At 30.7% G+C, this 27760-nt stretch overlaps 2 protein-coding genes and 1 pseudogene across 2 annotated transcripts; 2 read left to right on the forward strand and 1 right to left on the reverse strand.

Moving 5' to 3' along the window:
- Positions 1-321: 321 nt before the first annotated feature.
- Positions 322-2085, reverse strand: LOC114381668 (annotated as a pseudogene).
- A 4569-nt stretch (positions 2086-6654) lies between these two features.
- On the forward strand, positions 6655-8520 carry LOC114381855 (pathogenesis-related protein 5-like). The gene is made up of 3 exons (XM_028341079.1): positions 6655-6764; positions 7118-7781; positions 8122-8520. Exons 1-3 carry the CDS (start codon positions 6704-6706, stop codon positions 8258-8260), a joined length of 864 nt encoding a protein of 287 aa, XP_028196880.1. The 5' UTR covers positions 6655-6703; the 3' UTR covers positions 8261-8520.
- A 12139-nt stretch (positions 8521-20659) lies between these two features.
- Positions 20660-27088, forward strand: LOC114381669 (ubiquitin-fold modifier 1-like; the record flags this gene model as incomplete). Its single annotated transcript, XM_028340908.1, has 3 exons — positions 20660-20780; positions 25143-25175; positions 26911-27088. Coding segments are annotated over 3 exons (228 nt in total), but the record flags the coding sequence as incomplete, so codon positions are not given.
- Between the last annotated feature and the right edge of the window lie 672 nt (positions 27089-27760).

The following is a 27760-nucleotide window of genomic DNA, read 5'->3' on the forward strand; positions in this document are numbered from 1 at the left end:
AAATCAATGAAACCAAATTATTGTAATGAACTTTATTATAATTTGTATTTCATCCCAGTTGGGTCTTCCTGGGGAATAGGAATGAGCACCAGGCTCAGTTTCTGTGATTAGACTGGCATGAGCATTAATATTAATTAAAGATCTATCAGAAAACTCCTTTGACACCTCCATTCGACTCTTGATAGATCCTATTAATAAGAACAGTAAATAAATTACTATTTTTGTGAACTGCTCGGTCCCTCTTTTAGAAATTTTTTTGGAGGAACTACAAACCGGTATAGTGTCAAAACATGATTTCCTTCTGTGCCCCCCTTGCACTTGTTACCTCTCAAATCTGTTTGTCCAAATAGGAATTCAGTATATTAAGATTCCAGCAGAGAATGAGAAACATATTGTAATCAAAGCATAGACATATATGCTCTCCAAGGATTCTTGCTTTCTCTCATTGCATTGAACTTTGTAGCAAAAGAAGAAACAGTACTCAGACAGCCCGTCAAACCAAACTGTATTCTTGCTACAACAGTATCACAATCTCTAGTGTTGATCTGCATCATACAAGAAATTCTGATCATGTCATCCAAAATGTGATGCATATCCTCTTTAATAAGAATAAACAAGTATGGGGCAAGGATCAAGATATATCATTGTATTCAATATAAGTAGATAGAAGTTGAAAGGTAAATCAAAATCCTATTTCCCAATATAAGTAAATCTCATTCTCAAATATAACTCTGGTACTATAAATACTAGAGATTACATAATGCAGCCAATAGGTGATGGGAGAGAAATTTTAGAAACTTGCCGCTTTATGCACACTAGCTAGTGCAGCCATAACACCAGCAGCAGATTTATTGGCAGCTAGAGTACCGAAGGGAATCCCCTTCAATAATCCTGTTCTTCCTGATCCAAATCCATTGAACCATGCTAAGAACCATCTAATCCACACCTCTAGAGGTCCTACTATGCAAGTGAACCAGAACTGAGCATCACTGCCACCATGCTTGAACTCAGCTGTTACCAAAGTTGCACTGAATTCCCATAATAAGCCTTACAACAGCAAGAGCACAACCATAACTGCCAATTGGCAGCTACATCTGTCCATATTCCAAAAGCTTTCACTTCATGCTTTTGTATTAATCCTTTTGAGAAGCCTCCTGAAATTGTTGGTTGTCTCAACCACAAATATAATGGAAAAGGCAACAAGAAACTAGCCTGAAATCATTGGATAAGTCATATCAATTGAACCATGTTGAGGAAGAAAAAAAAGAGAAAAGCAATTAAACTTATCCACTTGGGAGATATTTAGACACACATATACGTATGTTAAAAATGAATATGGAAAAAGCTTTGAATTAGACATATACATGTAAAACAGTTTTCAATGCACTTATTTACCTATTAGAAAACCCAGTGCAGAGAAGAGCCAGTGTCCAGAAATGCAGAGGTCCACCATTTTCTGATTCGAACCACTAAAGGTTGTATGACTCCTAAGTAACCAGTTGTTGCAATGGCTAGATGCTCAAACACCTGAGATGTGTCTGCTTTGAATACAACACCAAAGCATCCCATAAAAAAAAAAAAAAAAAGGCCAACCTGGAAGAATATGTAGAATATTTGGTTCAGCATGTGTTAGCTACTAACTTCCTGATGAAAGAACTTGAACATGGGTTTTTAAGTGTCACCTAAGCGTAAGTTTTAAACATTTACATTGAATGTTTTAAAGAAATGTTTAAAATTAAAATGAAAATTTGTAACTCCATAGATTAAGGACATAAGATGCAAGCTCAGAACCAGTTATATGAGCCACCCCATGAACCCTTTAAAATCAGAATAAGTCATACATGAACTTATCTCCATCTTAACACAAATTTTCTCTTTTGATAGAAATGCAATGGATAATTTTGCACACATTCTACTCCTAAGAATGCTATCACAGTAATATGACTGCATGTTATGTTTGCCAATTGCCACTGGTCTGACCATTCTAGGATTCACCATTCGGTGCTTAAATTGTGCAATAATAGCACTAGAGTCAGTCACTGTTGAAACCGGCACTATTTGCATCTTATTGGAATTTGGCACCATGGATCTATTCTGCTTTCATCCCTAGCAAAAGACTACAAATTAAAGATGTATGACATCTCTTTGGGGCTATATTCTTTTTGTCACAGTTTTGAACTTACAAGTACATATTCCAAGGCAGAACATTAATTTAGATACAAGGACCAACCATGTTAGAAGGAAGGTCAAGCTAAAGAATAGTTTTGTCACTTGTAACACTAGCAACCCCTGGGCCAAATAACATTTGCGGTATATATTTTGTTAAGACCTGCATATGATTGACAAGTACTGTCTTACAATCTAGCTGACAAGAGCTGATCCTTACATGAAATTTGACAATAAAGATATCACAGTACTAATCGTAGATAAATAGTTTTCAGTAACTCATAATTACAAGGAGAAAAGGCATGGATGAAGTCAGAAGTAAATATATTAATCCATTCTACTCCTACAACAGTGCAGTTAAACATTGTATTCCTAACATTTCCCAGCAGCTTCCTTGAATTGACAGTGAAATCCTAGTGGTAATATTATTCCAAAGTACCATTCCATCTTTGTTGAAAAGAAGCAAGTATCAAATTCATAAAATGGCGCCAGCTTTAATCCCAAAGCATATATTATTGACCAATCATAGATTCATAAATGCATTTTATGATTTTTCACTCTTTTAGATTCAGTCAGGGGCAGTTATCTACATATAATATTGCAACTAAGAAAATATGCTAATCAATCGAAATTGTAGTTTAAGCCATGACGATATCAAGTATCAACAATTACTTCAAGAAGAAAACCCTTGATCCGCTTGTCAAAAGCAATAAGGCCTTTCAGTACTTAGGTGTTACTCACTAGTCAATTCTGAGAGACTACAAGAAATCAAAAATAAATATGGCATACTACTAAAAAACCATTTATCTAAAGGCGGAATATAAAAGAAACAAATAACCCTTTTCGACATTTCTTACATGATATATCTCATGCTTCATACGTATATGGCACTTCATTCAAGAATATTGTTTCCTTGAACCAAGTACAAAGCATATAAATTGATTTATTAATTTGCAGCAATCAAGTCACTGAGCCTTTTTCTTTCCTTTTCTGTATTTGTTTATTACACCAACTGTGAAATGATAAATTTAAGTATCCAATTCTGCTGACTGAAAAGGCATTAACTTCCTATGAATGTATATGGAGCAGCTATAATACAGGTGCGCTTGAGAATTCATGACAAAATCCAGGTAAAAACTTGGTTTAATCTGAAGTTTATTACATGTCACATGCATAAGCAATTTCCTGAATGGTTTAAACTTTGATGTGTTCTAAAAGTTGGAGGTCAAATATTAACTCTTCATCGTAGCCCACTTCATTATACTACTTTAGAAGCTTTGATGTGTTCTAAAAGTTGGTTATGAAATTTAGAGAATGCAGGCAAAATTCTGAATGCTTATGTGATACTTTATGAATTGCTTATATTTTTAAAACTTATAACTTGTTATTTATTATTTTATAATTATTATTTATAGGTTCTAGATCAATTGAAGAATCAAATTTTACTGATGAGATTGAATCCGATGATGAAGGTATATTCACTTTTAGTTGTTCTAAAAAAATTTTAATATCATTATTCATATCTTATTTTTCAAAAATTTTAAAATATAGGTGGATCTTTGGTCAGTAGCATTACTCAATGTTTGCAAGATTAGTAGATATTATTGTTGATCGGTAAAGTAATAACTATACTTATTTATTAATGTGATGTATGATTTTAAGATTTGAAACGACATCTAAAATATGATGTTTGATTTTATAAATACCAGGTTGAGGAAGAAATGTTGATGACATCTTAGGTGAAGTTGGTGGTTATTTTGATGATGGACATTGTTTTCATTTTCTAGTTATTTCTAATTTGGTGTAATTTGAACTAATGAACATTTGAGTTATGTTGTTTCATATTTGGTGTATTTTATTTACCTTAAAAAATTATGGAATCACACTAGACAAATGTGTTAGTCTTAATTTTATTTATTACTAGTTAATTTTATTTTAGAATTTTTACATAATTTAATATTCATTTCTTAACGAATTTTGTAGACACATACGCTATAATAAATTTATTGATATATAAGTAGTTGAAAATAAATATTTAACAATCAGTTAATTTTTTCTAAAATCAAATTTTTAATATACCTAATGGGTACGAGGATGGGATAATAAATTTTAACTCGTCAGGTATCAGATACAGGTATGGGGACATGTTGGGGAATCGGGGTCGGGGATTAGGGAGACAATACCCGTCCCCACCCCGACCCATTGCCATGTCTACTTTCACACGACACAAACACTGACGAAAACTTATCTTCTCCTTTCTTTAAAAAGTATGACATGCTGGAGGCAAGTATATTTTCTTACCATCAGACATTGGATGTAACTGGTCACGTATACTCATCTCAACTAGATCTTGACGAGTATTCAAATCGTTATTTGTCTTGCCTTGAATGTTAAGAAGCGTGTTGATCACACTATCATAGACATTTATCTCCACATGCATAACATCGATACAGTGTCTAACATCTAGATCAGACCAGTATGGAAGATCAAACAATATATACCTCTTCTTCCATATGCAAGTTTTACTTTTTTCTTTCTTTTGGGTTTTCCGAATATAGTATTGATGTTGTCAACCCGCTCAAGAACCTGGTGACTAGTTAACGATATCGAAGCTATTTCATGTTCTTGACTTTCATTAAAATCTTTTTTCAATTGGCGGTAAGGGTGATAAGGTTTAAGAAAACATCGTTGCCGAGTGTATACTATTTTTCTTCTATGTTTCAGTTGTACGTAGCTTGTGTCTTCTTCACTGATAGGGCATGCACGATGCCCCTCAACACTGTATCCACTCAAATTTCCATATACTAAAAAGTCATTAATCGTACAAAATAGCATTGCACACAACTTAAGTGTCTCATTTTGATACCCATCATACACGACAATCCCCTCATCCCACAACTTTGTCAAGTCTTCAATCAACGGACTAAGATAAACATCAAGGTCATTTCCTGGTTTTCTTAGGCCAAATATCTTCATGGACAACATCATGTATTTTCACTTCATGCACAACCACGAAGGCAAGTTGTAAATTACTAGCAAAATTGGTCACAAACTGTGTTGAGTGTTTAAATTGTCATAGGGATATTCATTCCATCAGTGGTGGTGGTTAGCCCTGTTAGTTGGTTAACTTTGCTTTTATGGTGGTTAATTTGATTTACTAAATATTCAATATAACAGTTTTGTTTGGTCGTTAACTCTATTAGTGAGAGTGATTAATTCTATTCAGTGTGGGTTAATAGAGGGAAAGCTTATATGGACTAACTCGGTCGCCACCAAATATAGTTATAGCATAAATTTATAAGTAATGATATATAAATCACTTTTTATTTTAAATACCTCACCAACATCTTTCATTTATTTTATTTCTATTTTTCTTCTTATCATTACAAAGACTTTTAATATTCCAAACCAACTACGCACTTAAGAGCAATTGGAATGTGGCAACAAGTGATGAATCCTTCATTTGATAGAATGGAGCAAGCATTACTTCTCATTAAAGTGAGAGCAACATCATAGTGATAAAAAGGGTAAGATACAATGAGATGCTTAGAGTTTGCAAAACATTCATTTGCATACATAATAGGCTAAATTATAATTTTGATCTATCTATAATTTTAAATCCGTAATTTTGGTCTCTTTATTTTTAAATAAAGAAATAAGACTTATATGAAAAAAAGATTAAATGAAGTAAAAAATTAAAAGTGTTTTAATAAGAATTAAATTCATGATCCTTTATTTATAGACCAGACAATAAATTATCCACTAATGCACTTGTTTAGTTTAGTTAACTATATTAAGATTATGTTATATGTATCCTTAGTTAAAGTTATTAACTTTTATTTTTAAATTATCAAAATTTATAAATTAAAAAATATTTGATATAGAAATCTTTTTAGTTTTATTTTATATCATTTTATATGTTTTTTATTTTGAATAGTTTACATAATTTTATTTTCATTTTACCAATTTATAATTAAATTTTATAAATTACTATGTAAATTATTTACATATTTTTTAGAAATTAATTTTAATATATAAATTATTTTTACTCTAATTATTTACATGATTTTTTATTATTTTGGTCATGTTCAATTTTGATTATTTTGAATAATATAGGATCATGATAGAGGATCAAAATGAAAGATTTAAAATTATAAAGAGATCAAAATTATAATTTAACTTAGATAATATCAATTTTCAGTGGAATAAGAAATAATATTAACAATGGAAAAGGAATTACAAATTCTGATAAAGGGCAAATAAGGAATATTATTTTGTTAATTAGGAAGATTGTAACTTATGGTTAATGATGCTATTAGTGTCTTGCGCGGCCATGTAATTCAGCAAAAACTTGCAGCTATGTATTTGGAAAAGAATAATATCGATTCTTTTCACTAGATGCATATCTTTTGTTGCTTTGATATGATTCACCTTTCCGCACGTATTCTTTTTTCAGCCTTCTTATATATTCACAGCTGCTATCACATCCTTCCTCACACGTATCTTAATCCCTTGACCGAGAAACATACACACAAAGATGGCATTGCATCTTCAAACGATCTTACCATTCATTTTGGTTCTAGCAATAATTTTATCAGGTAACAATAATTTGGCAAAGCCACTTTTTTTATAAACATGCAAAGCAAAATCTGCACTAGCCTTATTTACAGCGCCCATCCATTAAATTGTCTTCTGCATTCCTTTTTTTATCAACAAATATTAATTATGCTCTTAGTTTTTTAACATGCTTACTTTCAAATCATTCTTTAAGACATGTACTTTGTTCTTCTTTTACAGTAAGTAAAGTAAAAGAAATCTTCAGAGAGTAATTTGATCTCTTCCGTATGTATAGAGATAAAATTCACTTATTCCAAGAATAATTCTTTAAAATTTGTATTATTTTCTCTATATAAGAAAGTAAAATAAAACTATTTTGTTGATGAGGACACAGGGCAAAGAACATGTGACAGTGCTAGAGTTTTCACCATAGTAAACTACTGCAAGGAGACACTTTGGCCGGCGGTGACACCCGGGGAAAGCTTCAACGGCGGTGGCTTCGTCCTAAAACCGGGCGAATCCGCGGTTTTCACGGCCCCGGTTAGCTGGAGCGGCCGGATATGGGCTCGAACCGGTTGCAAGTTCGACCAAAACGGAAACGGAAATTGCCAAACCGGTTCATGCGGCACAACCCTAAAATGCTCAGCCTCGGGGAAAACACCGGCGTCGCTAGCAGAGTTCACACTAGCGCAACCGGACTTCTACGACGTGAGCCTCGTCGACGGCTTCAATGTGCCGATGGCCGTTAAGCCCATAAACGGAAAGGGAAACTGCAGCACCGCTGGATGTGATTCTGACCTTAGAAACAGTTGCCCCAAGGAACTTTCCCTTAGGGCTAACGGCAAGACCGTTGGGTGTCGTAGTGCATGTGATGTGTTTAACACTGATGAGTATTGCTGCAAAGGGAATTATGGAAACCCTTCTACTTGCAAGCCTACGTTTTATTCCAAGAAGTTTAAGGAGGCGTGCCCTACTTCTTATAGCTATGCTTATGATGATCCAACTAGTATTTTTACTTGTACAGGGACGGATTATGTCATAGCCTTCTGCTCATCCAGGTTTGTGTATTGAAATCTTAGGAGAAATTATTAGATAGGCTCAGACAATTTCTTGAAACATATGATCGATCTAATAATATAATATATGGTTCCAACCAATCTTGACATGATTAATGTATTAGGTTTTTTTTTTAAAATCAAAAGACTTGATTACGGGTTATGTAGAGATTGGTTGAGATCATGGATATATATATAGTGGTATGAAATTATCTAATATATATATATAGTGGTATGAAATTATCTAATAATTTTTATGGTAGCTTTGGAGGTTGTGATTTTGTTAATATGATAGTTTTTGGTTATTTCATTAACAAAATGTCTTGTATTTTTGGACTTCTAGGAAACAACAGGTATGCTCTTATCATAATAACAAGCTTCACTGCAGTGGATCACAAGGGTTGAAATCGTTGACTGGAAGGTGGTGGATCGTGATGATGATAACAGTGTTTTCGGTGCTTAGTTTTTGGATTGGATTCTAGTCTAGACCATGCATGATCGATGTTTATTCTACTAAGAGTCCGATTCATTTTAAGTTTAATGAATTTGATGAGTTTGTGTAAATGGAACCAGTTTTTTTCTTTTTCTCTCTGACGATGTTACTTTTACGGAGGGAGGTACTATACTACTATACTCCGTTACGTGTTTATTCCTAGTGTCTATGGGAAGGTGGTATTTTATTAATTTGATTCATATTCGTTTCCTTAAATTTAAGTAAAACGGTGATGTGCACTTGAGGTTATGCTTGTCGACCCATACATATTCTTGCTAGCAAAAATATTATACATTTGTTTTTGTTTTGCTTTTTGTAGAACACTGGAATAGCTGCCACAGTCCAGGAATATTCCGTTTGAAGAAAAGGGAAATGATATTTTGCACCCCAAAAAAACGAACTTCTAAAATTGATATACGGACAATGGGACTAAATAAACATCTTATAACGGATTATAACTATAATTGATATACAAAAATTTAGAAAAAGGAAATTCCTACAGTTTATATATATATATATATATATATATATATATATATATATATATATATATATATATATATATATATATGTATATATATTAATCATTTGAAAATTCATATTCACATCAATTTTATATCAATATATACAAAATAAGTTATTTCCTCTGTCTCATTTTAATTGTCAGATTTTTGGTATATTTTTATTTTTATTTGTCTGTCATTTTAAAATTCAAGATTATATTAATTATTCTTTTATTAATTATATTCTTATTTATTTATTAATTTTTAATTAATTTACACATTTATTTAACGTAGAGTGAAAATGAAATGGGAAAAAAATAAAAAATTCTATAATTATTTTATTAAAATCAAGAAATTTATTATATTTTCTCATTTCTACATAATAACCTATATAGATAAAAAAAAAAGTGAGTAATACACGGTTATCCATTATTATGATTAGAGGATAATTAAATAACTGAGTTTACATGTTACTTTAATTACTTAGCCCGTTAATGTAGTGAATTGTATTTAAAAAGAAGAAAAAAAAAAAAAGGAAGGTTACCCATGAGTAGGGGTGGGTAAGCGGGCCGGCCCGCCCCGTGTAAGATCCACCCGCATAAGCCCGCATTGGCAGCGGACCGGGCCAATCCGCCCCCGCTTCTTACATGGATCAAATAAATTGGTCTGCCCTCGTCCCGCGGACCCCGCGGGTCAAACGGACCGGTCCACGGGCCTAGCTTTAAAAGAATTTTAATTTTAATAAAAATACAATATAATCAAATTAAGTTCAATACAAATGTAAATAAAATGTCAATAATTAGTCAATTACATCAATAAAATAAATAAATCATACAAAAACATAATTCATCATGTTTATAACTTGCAGATCAAGAGTTTCGTGGTTCATTCCCTTATCCCATGATTTTGTCATATAATAATAGACAAGTGAAGTGTGATGGATGTAGCAAGTTCATGAAAACAAAAGTATCTCTGCGACAGAATTGAGAAAAGAGGCATAGAATTTAAGAGTTCAACAACAATGAATCTACCCCAACAAAAATAGGATAAAAACAAATTCTAGAGAAAGAAGAGATGTACTTTGCGTGGTGGCGTGGTGGTGGACCGAGGCTGTGCCGCTGTGGTATGTCATGTGACTGCGTGAGTGTTAGTCGCGTTTTGTCTTCTTTGCAAGGGAAAGAGTCGTATGACATGCGAGTGTGCGTGACTACGTGGTGGAAAAAACCGCGAGGAGAAAAAGTGTTCTTAGTATGCTACAATGATAACTACTAAATATGATATGAGTTATTTTTTATAATAAAAATATATTTAAAAATATTTATTTAACAATTATTTTTGGCTTAAATGATAAAAATTGATATTTTTATTATTTATGACTTGCAGATATGAAAAGGATAGGCTAAAAGAGAAAAAGATCGAAAAAATATCAAAAAGGAAGATTTTTATTATTTATCACTTATCTTTTTTTATATTAATCTTTTATTTTTCTTATCTTATCTTTTTTATCTTTATCATCTTTTAATTTAAATCTTTTATTTTTATCTTTAAATCTTTTATTTTTATCTAATATATATTTCTTTATCTATTATTTTAAAAGAAAAGTTTAAAGTAAAAAAGAGAAAATCAAATCTAATATAATTGGGTCAGGGTCACACAAATCAAACCTAATACGGGTTGCGGGTAACCAGCGGACCCCGCGGGCCAAACCCGCATAGTCCGCGGGTTAAGTGGGGCGGGCCCAAAAATATGACATAACCATGGACCGTTTAAAAAAATTGGTTCGTAACCCGCACGGACCGCGGATTCCGCGGGCCAGTCCATGGACTTGGACCCATTTACCCACCCCTACCCATGAGCCAATCTAACATAATTCATCAAACATCTTTTTCCAACCGATGAATGTTACTTATATTGTTTATAAGCCTATAAATGCATTCACTTAATTGCACACAAAATGAGTGAATATCTTATTAATAGAGTTAATAGTAAATTAAGTATAGAGGTTCATGTTTCTTTTAATTAGAACAAAAAATTAGGACAAAAAAAATGAATTCATTTTTTTCTTATATAAAAAAGAAATCACAAGTCTCTTTTTGTTAACAGTGTCAATGGAGTTTAAGAGAGTTACACCATAGGTTATAAGTGAAAAACAATCGATAAGACTTTTGTAGAGTCAAATAGCATAGGAGTATGACTATCGAGCACAATTTGCAAACAAATATAAGAGGTGGGAAAGTAATTTACTCTAAATTTTAATTACAATACAATAATATAATTTATATATTAAAAAATTAATTATATAAAAAATCTAAAATATTAGTTTAATTGATTTATAAAACATTTGGTGCGCTTGATTCCAAAAAAAAAAAACTTTTCTACACTTGAGTGAAAATAAGAACCCTATCAAGTATCTTTACCTCTTTCCAAGGTATCAATTTGATTACCTCTTTTCTTTTTTTTATCAATTTCATTATTATTTTGAATTTTTATAACTTGAACATCTTGAAACTCGTCATGTCTCTTAAAAGAAGTAACAACAATATTTATAATAAATGATAAACTTGAAAAGAATTAATAAACATATTTAACTTCTCTGGATGATATAAACAAAGTTAATTGCAATCTACAAGACATGAGATGAACAAAGTAAGCATAAGGGTCTTCACACCACATATCACTACATCATTATAACCTTGTTCACAAATATTGAAGATCATGACGGGAAATGATTCAACATACTGTTCGAATTTTTTATTCCTATATAAGCTAATATTATAAGATAATTATATTAGTTATTTATTATTAGTAGATTTTATTTTATGTGATTAAATTAAGTGAGTCTATTAGACAATTAAATCAGATTATATGAACTTAAATGAAAGGATGTCAGTGTTGGCTCATTAGGGAATAATGAGAACCTTATTAAGTTAAAACACTATAAGAAGGTTATGGTCCCCAATATACTGAGCTGTCACATATGCTTTATCTTCTCCCATTCGAAGAATTACAAAGGTCTTATTAAGGAATAAAGATGTTTCGATTTAGGAAGAATCATGAAGCCACCAATTACGCGGTTAGCCAATTATCCGTTTCATAACAGATCCTAATTAAGAAGAGTACATAGATTAGAAATCACCTAGGGATTCAGATTTCATTGTGTTTGTTTGATCAATCATTATAGATCCAGGTAGTCCTAAAACTCTTCTTGATAATCTAACGTAATGTGTCTGGTAGTTATATTGGTATTTTATAAGGATCCCCTAAAATACCAACAAGTGGTATCAGAGCCACCATTATTGTTAGATTATTGGGAATTAAAGTTTTTTTTTCTTGCAATACACTGGTTTGTTGAAATTGGCTTTTAACATCTAATCGTGTATTCGTTTGTTTCACTTCATTTTGGATAAAATTCATGTTTCACGCTTCTTGTAATGCTAATAAATTAAAGGAGAAACATTATTATATATTTTATTTATATAACTTTGGTTTTCTAATGTGGGAGCAAATTAAAGTTGAAGGTGAAGTGAAGTTTCTCCAATCTCCAAGGTGCATTGCACAAACATCACAATCATAAATCATACTAAGGAAATATTTTTTATGAATAATCTTATTATTTTTTATTTATATAAAATATTTTAAAGATTTCTTTTAGGAATTTATACATGATTTTTTTTAATTTCTTTCATAAATTTGTGATAACGTTATTTACGAATCCAATATTTACTTGAGGTATTTTAAGTATAAATCAATGATAACATTAAATATAATTTAAGGATATGATATTTATTTGTCGTAATTAATGTTTTATATTTTTTTGCTATCGTGATTGAGTGTAAATTTAGCCGTAATAGATCATTCACATCTATTTGTATGTCTATTATTTTTTTAATTAAACTAATTAACACGATATATTGCAAAAGTAATCCCTATTGTGAAAATTGATTTAATTAAAATTCATAGATTTTGTCTGAAATTATTTATACGAATTGTGTTCGGCCCAAAGGAAGGTTCAATTTGGCCAAATAATATTTTGTACATGTAATGATAAATGTGAAAATTATAAATGTATTTTCATATGAATAATAGTTGGTCCAAAGAAAGGCTATCATTTGATAGAATTTATGGTCAATATTGGATCATTGCGTTGAGAGTATCAATTACAAATTAATTTCTTTAAGAATTAATGTTGTGCTAGGTATCTTGTGATGGATCTGTTCAGTAAAATATTTGCATGTTCTATTATATATATTTTTATATAACTAAATTATATGTGAAAGTTGTGTAATTTTAATACATCACATTTATTATATTAAATTGTCTTGTATTTTTTGGTTAAATTGATTTAAACAACATGTTGTCAAAATTACATATGTTGCGTAAGTTGATTTGATTGAATTTACATGGATGTTATATAGAATTATTCATGCGAATTGTGTTCAGTCCAAAGGAAGACACAATTTGGCAGAATAATAACATGTTTGCGATGGTAAACATGTGCCGATTATAATAGTGTGATTTTCCATATGAATAATGAAATGTTCAAAGACAATCATTATTTGACCGGAAAAATCATCATATAAGTTTTCTATGTGAGAAATTGAGTGTTCAAAGACAACCTTTGTTTGACAAGACTTATCACCAATGTTTGATCAATGCGTTGAGAGTACCACTTGTAGTTAGTCTTTTTCAATCCAAAGATTGAGGATTAATGACGCGCTAGGTATCTTGTTTGGGTCTTGAAATTTAGGATAAATATTATGTGTGCATTGTATGTTTATTATTCTCTTCTTTAATTGATGTTGTTGTTACTACTATGGTTTAAATTACTCATATTATTTAAATCCCAAAGTTGCATGTATAAAATTTAGAGTTTTAGGAGAGTCAGTTGAGAGTTGAAGATATTGCATAATTTTTTTTAGCGAAGAAACAAGAGAACAAGATAAGAAATTTCCATTTTGCTTTTGTATGATGAGACATATAAAAAAAGGTCTCATTTACACTATTTAGTGTGTGAAAATGGTAAACTTCTCATTAATATTTGCTTTAAAGTTAATTTAGTTTTATACCAAAGGACGTTAGTGGGTAGATTTTGATTCTACTACTCACAAAAGCATGTCTATATGATGTTACCTATGGAATCATCCGCCAAGTGATAATGAAAGATTCTTCTATGTGGGCGATGACATAAAGTTATAGTCGAAGTTATGAGAACTTTTATGTTGTTTTAAAAGACTCAATTTCATTTGAATTTGATTGAGACATATATTGAGTTATTTATTAAACCAAATTTTATTTCTAATTTGGACAAATTCAGTTATTCTTGTCCAATTAGAAATAATAAAGTTAGTCTCTCATGTAATTCAAATGTTGCAAGTTATGAGTTCTTTAATGGATATTTGAGTGTTCCTATTACAAACAATTTTGGGTGGTGCAAAACTTAAAATTAAATGAGAATTTTGTTGTTTTATAACATAAATGCTTAAGTAATATCTCTTAATAAAGAATTTGGATGCTTGTGTTATAGAAAATTTTTGGATCTTTTATATTGGTTGGACCTTATAGTCTACATTGAGTATATAAAGGAAAAATTAACAAACAAAATGGAATTTAGGTGCTAAAAGAAATAAGGATATCTTAGAACTAATACATACATATATTAGTGTTTTATTCCTTATGGATTCATTGAATGAACAAATGTATTTTATTATGTTTACAGATGATTCCTTTTTATTTAAAGCTCTAGCATGTATAAGTTTTAACATTCCACTTTAAAATCATGTTTGAGACTGGAATGAAAGACTTCTTAAGGAAATTGAGTTTGGAGGGAAAGAAACATAAGGAGTATTGCCTTTAAAGAATAACCTGTTATTGACAATAGATAAGTCTTTGTACTTATCATTGTTCAAGAAACGAATATGGTAATTAAATAATGATGTTACTCCTAATATTATTAAAAGACAATACGACACTGAGATTCTCTCTCAAGCACCATCTAAAGTTCAAACTCAATATCCACCAGAGAAAAGGAAAATGTAATTTGATATGATTATATCATATTTCTTGAAAAACATAAATATGACATTAGGTTGACTAAGAAGGTCTAATTGACCTTAGTTAAGTCATGTTGTGCTCTAACTCTCAAGTGGATTGATGCCATAAATAATGTAATAAAATCGATGGTTGAACATGACATTTGGGATATCGTCAAATTGCTTGAAAGTGTGAAACCCATAAGTTGTAGATAAATATCTATAGTCAAAAGGGATTCAATGGGTAATATTGAGATATATAAAGTTTGTCCTGAAGCCAAAAGTTTTACAAGAAGGAAGGCATTCTTCACAAAGAGATTTTCTCTCTAATTTCTTAGAAAAACTTTTTAGGACTATAATGACACTGTAGATCATTTTGATAATTTTTTGCATAGATTGATGTAAATATCTCGTTTCTAAATAGAAACATTGATGAAACACCATACGGTGCAACCAAAAAACCTTGTTTAAGATTATCTAAAGTCTATGGTATGTAAACTAAAGAAATCCATTTAAGCTTTTAAACAAGTCTCTCGTCTATGGTATTACAAAATTCATCAAGATTATCTCTTATGTCATTGAGGTAAATTTGGTTGATGATTGTGTGTGCTAAAAGTTTAGTAGGAGTAAGTTTATTATTTTGGTGTTATATATTGATGACATCCTACTATCATCATAAGATTTATTGTTGCAAAACAGTTATATTGTAATTTATCATGTATGCTTAAGTTTATTTTTCATTGTCCTGAAATAATTTTTAGTAAGAGTCCTAAGGTGATATATGAGTAATCTTGATATGCAACACTAGAAAGTAGTAAAGTGCATTATGCATTAATTGAAGAGAACAAGAAACTACATGTTTTTGTATCAAAAGTCTAGAAGTTTAAAGATCATTGGGTATTTTGACTTTGATTTTTTGAAATATCTTAATAGCAATCACTCCACATAAGAATCCATATTTAACAATGTTGGTGGAGTTAATATTTTGCTATGAGATATCAGACTAGAATTTATGATTGTTATATTATTGTAACTGGGTTGCCTGTTGTTGCCAACATTAAGTAGTCATCAGGTGTTTATTGGGATAATACCTTAGTGGTATTATTAAGGATTCAATCAAGTAAAAATTTGTTGACATAAAGTATTTGGTTGTTAAATAAATAATTCAGAAAATACATATTTGTATTAGAACATATAGAAACTCATTGCATGCTAGCTGATCCACTTACTAAAGGTATGACACTTAAAGTTTTTCATGAGCACATTGCTCATATGGGTGTAATTCCTGATAGTACCTTAGTTTAGTGGGAATCTTACTTATGTTCTATATCTTATGATTTACAAACATTTTATTGTTTGGATTTTTTGCAAAAATAAAGTTGAAGTTTATCGTTTCATTATAAGCTTGTTTTGTTTGTAATATTTATGTTATGTTTGGATAGATCTCTATAAAGAATAAAGTTTGGACCAATTGGAAATAGGCATGACTAAGATCACGTTGCATGTAATTTCCATGTTGATTATCCATATTGACCTATGTCATTGAGTGTACTGATGTGGTGGTCATTGGGATCTAGTTACATTTGTTGTAATGACGAAAGCCGCAATGATTTCATTATTGATATATGAAATGGACTAGGTTGTTAAGGTGAAAGACTAAATGTAAATAACATACAAATGTGTGCTTAAGGATTTTTTATATAATTGTTACATTATGTAACTCAAGTGGGAGATTGTTGAAATTTTCTATTCCAATAATTAATGTGGGCTAATATTATAAGACAATTATATTAGTTATTTATCATTAGTGAGTTTTATTTTATTTGATCAAATTAAGTGAGTCCGTTAGACAACTAAATCATATGATATGGACTTAAATGAGCAAATGTCAATGTTGGCCCATTAGGGGATAATAAGAACCCTATTAGGTTAGCACACTATAAGAATGTTATGGTCCCCAATATATCGAGTCGTCACATATAATTTCTCTTCTCTCCATTTGAAGAGTTACGAAGGTCCTATTAAGGAATAAAGAGGTTTCGGTTGAGGAAGAACCATGAAACCACCAATTACGTTGTTAGTCGGTTATCCGTTTCGTAACAGATCCTAAGAAGAGTACATAGATCAGAAATCACCTACGGATTCAAATTCCACTGTGTTTGTTTGATCAATCATTATGGATCCAAGTATTCCTAAAACTCTTCTTGATAATCTAACGTAATGTGTTTCTGGTGGTTATATTGGTATTTTATAAGGATCCCTTAAAATTTCAACACATATCTCTTTTTAAGAGTTAATTCCATGGTATCTTTGAAATGTTAATTATGAAAAAAAAACTCTCAGATGAAGACATCATATTGGCAAATCTCAAAATAATAGTGATTTGGTCTCTCTTTGACTTGTTTTGAATTTCGTCAATAAGTATGTAAAATTCGACATTACTAACTTCTTTCCTAATTCCATTTTGTACTTTGCTAGCAATTATTTGCAGAATCTCCTTTTGAATTTTAGGAAATGAGTATATTTGTAGAGCATTTTCTAGCTCAACACTAGCAACTTTATCATTATAAGATGTTAAAAGTTTTAATTGCTCAATAAAATTCCCCTTATTTTTAGTCAAACTTTCATCATTTTTTCTAAAAGCACATGCTTGGAAAGTCACTAAAAAAATGCCATCAATTTTAACCTAAAGTCACGTTCGCCTATTTTTCATTTCTTCTTATGCTTGTTTTCCAAATAACCTTTGAATAAGTTGAGATTGATTCTTGAGAACTTCACAAAACTTTATAGTCATCATATGTGATGAATTGGGATTTCCCCCACATATCCTGAAAAGGATAATTTATTCTCATTGACTTTCTTCCATTCATTAAATCCATCAAAATATAAATCCTTTTACATATCTTGATTCCTTCTCGCAAAAAAAAACATGGTAGATAATAGATAGAATCATTTTTAGACGGATATTCCATCCAATGTGAATGTGCATTAAACCAAGATTGAAAATTAAGGAGAGCTCGCTTGATTAGTTGAGTTGTATGTGAGTTGTTGTAAATCCTCTTATACTTGAGTTCAATTCTTATAAATAAATAAATAAATAAAAAACTTTAAATTGTTGATGATTATTCCTTCCTCCTAAAAAAAGGATTTTATATATGCCTTGATTGATATGGACCAGCCTTGAGATAAAGCAAGTCAAATTTCTTCTCTTTGATAAAAGTAAACTCATATATCATTGAACGTAATCCAGGATCATGCTCTATATTAATAACATATGTTTCTTTTAACTGAATTATTCTACATTTTAAAGGTTGTTCATCAAGTTTGAACCTTATGGGTCAAACAGTTGAAATTTATAGCATAGAAATAGATTTAGATGGATCAAAATTATTGACATCTTTTTACATAAAGATTGAAGAAGTTGTTTGAGTTGTCACACTTCAACAATCGAATTATAATTTTTTTTCAAACACACATAAACATAAAAAATAATATTAAAAAAATAATATTATCCATAAACCTAAAACCAACCCAAAGTCATATCCAAACCCAAAAATTAAGTTTTTTCCTTGGAACCTCATGGGTGTCCCAAAGAAAAACAAAAATGGAATATAAAAGAGGGAGAGTATGTGCTTATTATACCATGCTATATCCAATGACACTAAAGAGAGAAGAAAAAAAATCCTCCTTTGAACAAGACAACCAAATTCTCAAATCCTCAAGAAATGATTTTTCTTGGAGTAAAAGGAAAGTTTTTAGGCAAAACGATGAAAAGGGGATAATTTTTTTTAAAAATTACCAAATGGGAGTAAAATTTAAATTAATACCTCAAAAGGGGTTCTGAATTGAAAGTTGTAAACTATATTACGACTTTCTTTTCTTTTCTTTTTCTTTTTTGATTGAAGTTGTAAAAAAATTTATAATTTCAATTTTTTTTTTCAACACAACTTTAAAGTCGTAAGGAAGTTTTTTCTTTTTCTTTTTTCCATTGAAGTTGTAAAGTATTTTATGACTTCAATTTTTTATTTTTTCAGCATGACTTTAAAGTGTAAGGATTTTATTTTTTGAAAAATCGTAAATAATTTTTTATTTAAATTATTTAATAAATTAATGTATGTATTCTTTTTTAGTTTTATTTAATATTTTTATATTTTTTATATTGTTTTATTTAATATTTTTATATTTTTGTTTATTGTTTTATTTAATATATTTCTATATTTTTTTACCAATGTTAAGGATTATTATTTATTTTATAAATTTAAAAATAATACAAAAGACTTAAATTTTTTACTAATATTTTGTGAATAAAAAGCATACGATGGTGTCATGTGCTATGACTTCTTTGTTAAACATTAATTCATTAGATAATTAGCATAAAAATTATTTACGACTTTTAAAAAAAATCCTTATGACTTTAAAGTTGTGCTAAAAAATGAATAAAAAAAATTAAAATGGTAAAATACTTTATGACTTTTAATTCAGAAGTTGTAGGGTAACCTACGACTTACCCCTTACAGGGTATTAATTTAAATATTACCTCCATTTTATAATTTTAAAAAATAATTACCCCACTTCCGTTGTTTTTTCAAATTTTTATATTGTTTAGATTTTCTAGAGTTTATGATTCTAAGAATTCCTCCTTTTTCACACTTAAGTTTTACTATACACACTCATTTTTCCAACATAAACTAAAATTCATCCTTTTAGTCCAAATCACTAAAACTCATTTACACATAATCAAATCACTAACTCATAAATTAATTCATTCATTCAAACACTTTAAATTAGATTTAATTAGTCTTGTAAGTTAATTAAATCACTTACAAAATCAATTATGGAAAAACACAATGTTACACCTACAAAAAATAAACATTAAAAGTTTTATATTATTTATATATTAAATATTTTTTATTAGAACTTTTTTTATTTTTATCTTCATATTCATATTGTGGTTGGTTAAGAAAATGAAAGAGACAAGGAAAATAATATTTTTAATTTTACCTTATTCAATTTAAAAATTTGTCCTTCCTCCAATATAATTTAGAGAAGAGGAAAATGATTTAAAATTTTTAGTTATTAAAAATAAATTGTATTAAAAATTTATTTATTTATTAATATTATTTATAGAGTAAATTGTATTGATATCTCCTGAAATTTTGTCAAATTTATTTAACTTATATACTTTTTGTCTTCACAATATACCGTGTTTTTTGTTTTGGTGTTTGTAATTTTTTTCTATTTTAGTTCTTATTATTTTATTTTAATCCGTATAAAATATTTATTTTCTTAGTTTAATCTTGATAATATTTTGTACATTTTAAATTAATCTCTTTGAAAAACTAATGGTAGGAACTAATAGAAAATTATTCATGTATTACAAGAAAAAAATGAGTATTTTATAAGAACTAAAATAAAATAATAAGGGCCAAAAGAGAAAAAAAATTACAAAAACTATTATAAAAACAATTTTATAAAGATAAAATAAAAAATCATATATTACATGAATTAAAAATATATTTAAGCTAAATTATTCTAATATATTTTTTATATCATATTATATTATTTATATTAAATGCTAAAAAAGATATCATCTTAATTTATAGTTTTCTTTTATAATTCAAAGAATTGACACATTAATACAAAATTTAATTGCATTTGCATGAGTATGAAAGATGTATTTGATCTTTGAGTAAGTCGATAACACTCATGATTTATGACAGAGACAAATATATATATATATATATATATATATATATATATATATATATATATATATATATATATCTCATTTCATTCTAATTCTAATTCTAATTCTAATTCCTATTTAAAGTTTTCTTAATCGCTCCAATATTCTAATTTTCCATTTTTCGCAATTTCAGATTCAGCGTTCCAGAGGCTGCACCTTTCACCGCCGTTCTCAAATTCGCAGCCGAGGAATTCAAAGTGCCTCCCCAGACCAGCGCCATCATCACCAATGGTACTTTCTTTTTTCATCCCTTATTTCGAATTTTTGTCTATATTTTTAAAAATTAATTTTTTGTTATTTGGGATTGATTGAGCTTTTTTTTTTTTTTTTATCTGTTTTGTTTGGGTTTTAGATTTAACTATTGAATGGATTAGGAAGGTTAATTTTACGTTTTTTTGTGGGCGGGGTAAGAGAATATTTAAATTTACTGAGAGCTTTTCAAACATGAAATAGTGTTTTGGAATTGTGTGTTGGATACCGAACAAATGGTGTTTATTTTGGGGTGATAATGAGATTGTGAAACCTAAGAACCAAGATAATCAGATGTTTTTAAGAACTGGGCAAAATCTAAGATTATGAATTTTCTTTTGGCTAAAATGCTCTGTTCTGTTGTGGAAAAGAGCTTCATCGTAATTTCCGAACTAATTTGTCTTTTAATTCCCCTGGTTGCTAAGAAAATGAAAAGGAAGATAAATTATATACTAGTGACTAAGGATGGAAAGAGCATTGTGATCCATAGGCTCAACAAAAGTTTGTGTAATTTAAGCCTCTGACCATTCTGACCTCTCCTGGAATATTGACCTTTTATCATAATGTTGTATTCTTCACTCTTCATGTTGTCTTGTTTGAGAGGACTAAGTAGTGTGTCTGTCGTACATGTTATTGTTTTCTTTTTTCTTGGACATTACGAACATCTCCTGATTGGCATTTCATTTTCTTTATACATGTTTATTTTCCAATGGTACACTTGTGACTCTTGATTTTGATTGCTGAATTTGATGTCTCTCTTGTTTGTTTGACTTATTATGACTTCAGCTGCTGTCTTTGTAGCCAAATGTCCTCTTTCTGAGATTATTTCTTATTAATATTCATAATCCATTATAAATAATCCTAAATTACACATTAAACGTAAAAATAAGGAGAAATTTCTTTCGTTCAGTGTGTGTTTAGTATCACTTTCAGGGGAAATAATCACCTATTCTCCAAAAGCTTTCTCTAGAAACTAGCAAAAGTAAGTGATTATTTCTCCAAAATAAGTTGTATCAAACACACTCTCAATGGGTTGGTATGATGAGTAACTTCTATTGAATAGTAAATTTCTTATTTGAAATGTGATCCATTACTCTAATGTGTTACTGAGTATTGGCATTTGTACTTGAGCTTCAGTAAAAGAACTTTTGTTTTCAAATACTGCAAATACCACCTTATCACATGCTTCCAGTTTTTCCGCTTTCCACATTCTAGTCATGAATTATGCTCTCTTTTGCTTTAACTTGAAACAATTCATTACTCTTCCAATTCACAGATAAGAGATTATGGACTTTCAAATATTCCCACCTGTTCTCTTATAAATACAAAATGCTTTGTTCAGTTTATAATGTGCGCTCCTGACCACCATATGTTCCTTCTTAACAACCCTAGTTGGAAGTCAAAAGCTCTCTCTAAGTATGGTACAAATGACTTGTTGCAGATTCATAGGCATCTCATTATTCTTTCTCCAAATAAGTGTTATGTGTGAATCTGGTTCAGAAACAATGGGTTACTTGTTTTTGCTTTGTAGGGAAGCTACACTTCTTTAGATCTCGATCTCTTTTTGTGTTTCTTATAAGCACCGAGTGTGTCTCTTCAATGTGGAACAATTTTTTGCTGGTTTGCTGGAAAGGTTTTAGTAAAAGTAAGAGGCTGCTCTTTTATGGTAGTGCGACATTTATGTATTCCTTTGATGCACCTGTCTGGTGAAGAATGTTTGCATCTTTTAGGGTGTCTCTTTGTCCCTAAATTCTTCACTGCCATGGTGAAGAATGTCTTAATATCGTGTTTGGTTGGCGGAAAATGGAAGGGAGGGGGGGAGCAAAATCCCTCCTCATCCAATTTTAGCTCCCCTCCAATATTGGGGAATTTGGAGGATAGGAGAAGGGAATTTAAATCAGTTTAATTGTAATAACTAAAATACCCTTACTTATGTTTTGAAATTTAAAATTATAAGGTCACACATTCCGTACTTGACTTTATTCATCTACTTTGTATATTACTTAATTGCACATTCCTTGCCCTTTCAATGTTTTGGAGGATATTTTATCCTCCCCTAGTTGCACACATTCCTTATTTCGGTAATAAAATTTATTTTTTATATTAAAATAAGGCATTGTTGTGCTTTACACTATCCCATGGTGCTTCTTCAAGTGGGTTCTATGCCATCAATTGGTCCTTCGGGATCTAGTTTTAGAGAGAGAAAGGGTCATGGAGAGAAACCCTTGATTTCTGTGTGTAGTAATTCAGTGTCTAGCTTGGTATGGAGAGGATAGGTCCTTTTGTGTTAGAATAAAAGAAAGGGCAGGTAACATAGTGCAGTAGTACTACCATAGCAAAGAAGTACGAATCTATGACTAGCTGACAACAATAAATTAATATCTCATCACCAATCATAGAATCGTGTTAATTCACTATTGTCATACCCTAATTTCGTCCAGGGACTATCGTTCGTTGATCTTTTGATCCTTACTAATCGACTTACAATGTTGAACGCTAGTTACAGTGCAAAACAAGGAACCAACTAGTTTGCCTGGCCCCCAAGTTACTTTAGGGTGAAGGAATTAGCTTGCCTGGGCGAGCCAGTTACTTCAGGAGTAAGTATTAGCTCGCCTGGGCGAGCTGCCATTGCCCCAAGTGTCCATTTTCCTATAAATAGGCGTACTAGGGAGGTTGAGGGGAGGTTTCAAGGTTCAGAAGTGGAGGGAATTGAGAGAACTAAGAAAGAAGAAGAAGAAAGAAGAGAAAACGAAGTTGAGGCGTTGCCGAATCATGATTGTGATCAATCTCTACATCGTTCCTTGTTCAGTGTTCTTCGTGCAACCGTCAGTTAATTTTGTTTTTTTAAGATTGAATGTGATCTGTATACCATTAGGGGTCCCCCTTTGTTGTTTTGTGCACATTCATCTTCTCCATCTATCATCAGCAATCTCTTTTTTTCTTTGTAAAATTCAATCTTAACCAATCACTAGTACAGTAAAATTGTCTTTAAAAAGATTGAAAGTTAAGAAACGAAACCAAGATAAAACCAACTCATAACTAACTTCATTTCATCAAATATTACTTGAAATTGTTCCAAGGTCCAACGCCTTAACGATTTTCTCCGTCTTTTCAAAATTTAAAATATCGTTTCAAGGTTCAACACCTTAAACGACTCTTTATTTGTAACTAAAATGAATCTTTCAAAAGCATAAAACCAACTCAACACACAAGTTTTTAGACTTAAAGAACTACGTAGGTCTGAATTCTTCATCGCACCTGAGGATACGTAGGAGCGGACAACACCTTTGTCAACCCCAAAAATATAAAAAAATGAAAATAAATAATATTGAAGTCATGTTTTTGCACACTCGATTAAAGGTTGTCGTCCCGTGTGACGGGCGCGTGAAGTGCTAATATCTTCTTCATGTGTAAACAACTCCCGAACCCTTATTTTCAAACATTCGTAGACCTTTTTTTTTTTATTTTTCTAACGTTTTCCTTGAATAAACGTTGGTGACGACTCCGCTCGTTGTCTCCCTTGGAGACGAACGCTTTGGCTTACCTATCTTGCCTTCACACTCCCGTCGTAGGGTAGATTGCGACAACTAGGAAACCAAAGTTGCCCAAATGTGCAATGGTGAACTTTTTGACCATATAAGCATTAGAGCTAATTAGGGAGCTGTTGGCATACTATCCCCTAATGTATTACAAAATATAAACACTAATCCTTATTGATATTAATACTATTACTAGGTCATAATCCTATTTTAATAAGGAAACACATCCTGAAATATAGACAAATGTGAAAAACAATCTTAAGAGATAATCTTAATATATTCTAAATTACTTTAAGATACAATCAAGATATATTTGATATTTTGGGATATTCTAACCAGCACCAACGAGGGTTGGCTTAACTGGTAGTATGAGGATCATTGTCAATAAAAGAGGTTGTGGATTCGGTTCTTGTTAGTAGTCCTTCATTTATAAGTTATCTATGTTTAAACATTGTAACTTGTAAGCCCCCACCCAGGCTTGTGGCATGGCATGTCTTGATTTTGGAATTGGGCAACCTCCCTCCCCTTAAAAGTACACCAAAAAAGGGATTCAATTATGTTAATAAATCTATTAGGCTCAACAGCATTTTGGAATACATTGTAGTTCAGTGTATAGATACAAGGGATTTTTGTGGGTGTTTTCATAAAAGATTGGAGATATGTATAGTCCATGCAAAATACAAGAACTAAAAGCCATATATTACATGAACAAAAAATAATTTACTCTATATTCCTTTATCTTTCTGTTATAGTACCATCAAATGCCGATTTGCTATAAGACACATTCATTATGCTTTACTTGCAGATGTTGTTGGGATAAATCCTCAGCAAAGTGCAGGTATGTCATTTTGCAATTCTTTTTCCTGTTTGTATTTGATTTTGGGGGGGGGGGGTGTGTGGAGGGTTACACTGCATAATGTGCCATTACAAATAATTCATAAAAAAACAAAAAACTTCACTTACACAATTCTTTTCCATCGTGATTTCACTTAAATAGATGGGATGACAATAGTTTGATACTTTGATTCAACACAATGACCTTGGTTTTGCCACAGCTCATAAAATGGTTATGTTGTTCTGAATCGCAATTTATGGATTCCTTTTGGTGGAATATACCATGGAGTGAATCTAGAGGTTTTTTTTTTACCACATTTGGATTAATTTTAAAAAGTATATATATATATAAAATGTAATTAAAAATAATTTACTCATTTGGGGTGGTTTTGCCGCGTAACAACCTTCCCTTTTTCTTTTGTTGCCGCATCACCTAAAGCACAAGTTAACACGTAGCCCTTATTCACGTATGTCCTATTAAAAAAAAAATCTAGGAGCTACATGTCAGTTCAATATGATGCTAACTGGAGTAAATACATTAAGAGTTTACATGTGGCTGGCTCCTATGCTTAAAGCCTTAAACCCCCCAACTTACTAGCATTAATTAACCCTATCTCCTGTCCCACAGCCACCCTCTTCCTCCCTACAACTCACCCCTTCCCCACCATTTTTGTTGGCTTTTAACTCCTCTTCTCAAGTGAGAGATTCACTAAAAGTAAAGTAAGGAGTTATTACTATTAATTGAAAAACCAATGGTTGAGATTTAAACTACTACTTCATAGTTTGTTATGCATGCATGTGTATGCATGTAATAACAATTTCTACTGTTGACTTTTTAATGATGACTATAATTTCTCGATTTACCCTCCATAGTGAATCCCTAACTTTAGAGAAGGCAAATCCATTTTTTTACCTCATCCCTCCTCCTATAGTGGATCAAGGTTGGCTCCCCCTTTTATCATTAGTACAAATATGTATTTCTTCAATAATGTGTGATTGTTTTATCAACTTGCTCTTTGTTGTTGGTTCATATTTATAAAGCTCGAGACTGAGTTGAAATGTTGGTAGCTTATAATTTGTGAGTGAAGAGTCAGCTACCATTACTTGAACATAATCCCAAGCTAGTAAATATGAACTAACAAAACAGCAACAAATAATAATAAGAGCAAATGGATGAAAAGAAATCACATAAAGATGTTAGATGAAGAAGAATTACCTGTGCTGAGTTTTAAAAATAGATGATGGTGAGGAAAATGGTGGGGAAGGGGTGGGTCGTTGGAAAGGGAGAGGATGGGAAGTTGCTGCATGTTTGGAGACATGGTAAATGCTGATGAGTGAAGAGGGTTCATAGTCACGTGTGAACACCTCGTGTGTGACATAAATCAATGTGGTGCTACGTGTAACGTCATGTGTATTTGCACCACACACGGACCCCTGTCATGTAGTGTCTCATTGCATTTTTTTAAAAAAATAATTAATTAAACACTACATGGACCAGTGCCACGTGTTGTGGTGGCACCACAAGTGACATCACGTGGACGTCAAAGTGGCACAAAAAGAGAGAGATTATAGTAAATCATCCCAATGTGTAAATTAATCTTTAATTACAATTTTTTATAAATTATTTTTAAATTAACCCTATACCTTGTTCAAAAGCCATTGAATCAAATAAACATATGTAATACTTGCTGCTTATAGTAATTAATTAAAGAGATACTATGTTTGTTACAATTCTTCAGGTAATATCTTCCTTAAGCATGGTTCAGAACTACGTCTGATTCCTCGTCATAGGGTCGGTGCAGCTGGGGTTTAACGGGACGTTTGATTATTGGCTAATTAATTATCTTCTTCATTATTTTTCTGGACGAGTGTATCTATAACTATTAATAAATGGAATTATCTTATTTAGTGTATATATTTTCTAGATAGTTTTATCCTTTATCAATTTATTTATTTTTTAACAATTATCCCACTACTTTTTAGTTAATTACTTTCTTTTCTTATTTTTTTAAACTTTTAAACTTTTCTTATTTCTTTTATTTTATTTTTATTTAAAATATATTGAGAGACTAGAAGTGTCTCTCTTCCCCTAGTATTAATAATAAACACCAGTATTAATGATATCATGTAATGTAATTGATATATCGGTGTCTCTGAGATAAATTTTATGTGAACAATGAATACATATTTGGGAAAATGATATGTAGTCTTCCTTCCTTTCGACTTTCAATTTATTTGTCGATATTCAGCTGCAAAAACCCTGTAAACGTAGTTGTTCCAATTGGATACGAGGCAGCTCTTTCCATAGGCAGCACCCAATAATGGCTACCATTTTCCTCTCGAGATGAAGAGCATAGCAGAAGCATTATGGAATTCACTAAATTATATCAGATTTATGAATTTTAACAATGTTTCACTTCAATGGTATAATTTTTTATCAACTTAATGAATTTTACAAGGTGCCTTTACATATTTATATTTTTTTATAATAGTTATACAAGAATATTTTAAATGTTATGAACTAGTTTTTGTAGAAAAATTGTTCTCATAGTTGGATTCCATTCCAAGAGATTTAAGCAAGGTATGGGG

The sequence above is a fragment of the Glycine soja genome, chromosome 13, assembly GCF_004193775.1.
Source record: "Glycine soja cultivar W05 chromosome 13, ASM419377v2, whole genome shotgun sequence".
In the NCBI taxonomy this organism is placed as follows: Eukaryota; Viridiplantae; Streptophyta; class Magnoliopsida; order Fabales; family Fabaceae; genus Glycine; species Glycine soja.

What these genes read in the sequence shown, in the direction of transcription:
- LOC114381855 (XM_028341079.1), top strand. Translation starts at nt 6,704, where the DNA reads ATGGCATTGCATCTTCAAACGATCTTACCATTCATTTTGGTTCTAGCA. An exon ending in TCTAGCAATAATTTTATCAG is followed by an intron (nt 6,765 to 7,117) that starts GTAACAATAATT and finishes ATGAGGACACAG; the next exon opens with GGCAAAGAACATGTGACAGT. An exon ending in ATAGCCTTCTGCTCATCCAG is followed by an intron (nt 7,782 to 8,121) that starts GTTTGTGTATTG and finishes TTGGACTTCTAG; the next exon opens with GAAACAACAGGTATGCTCTT.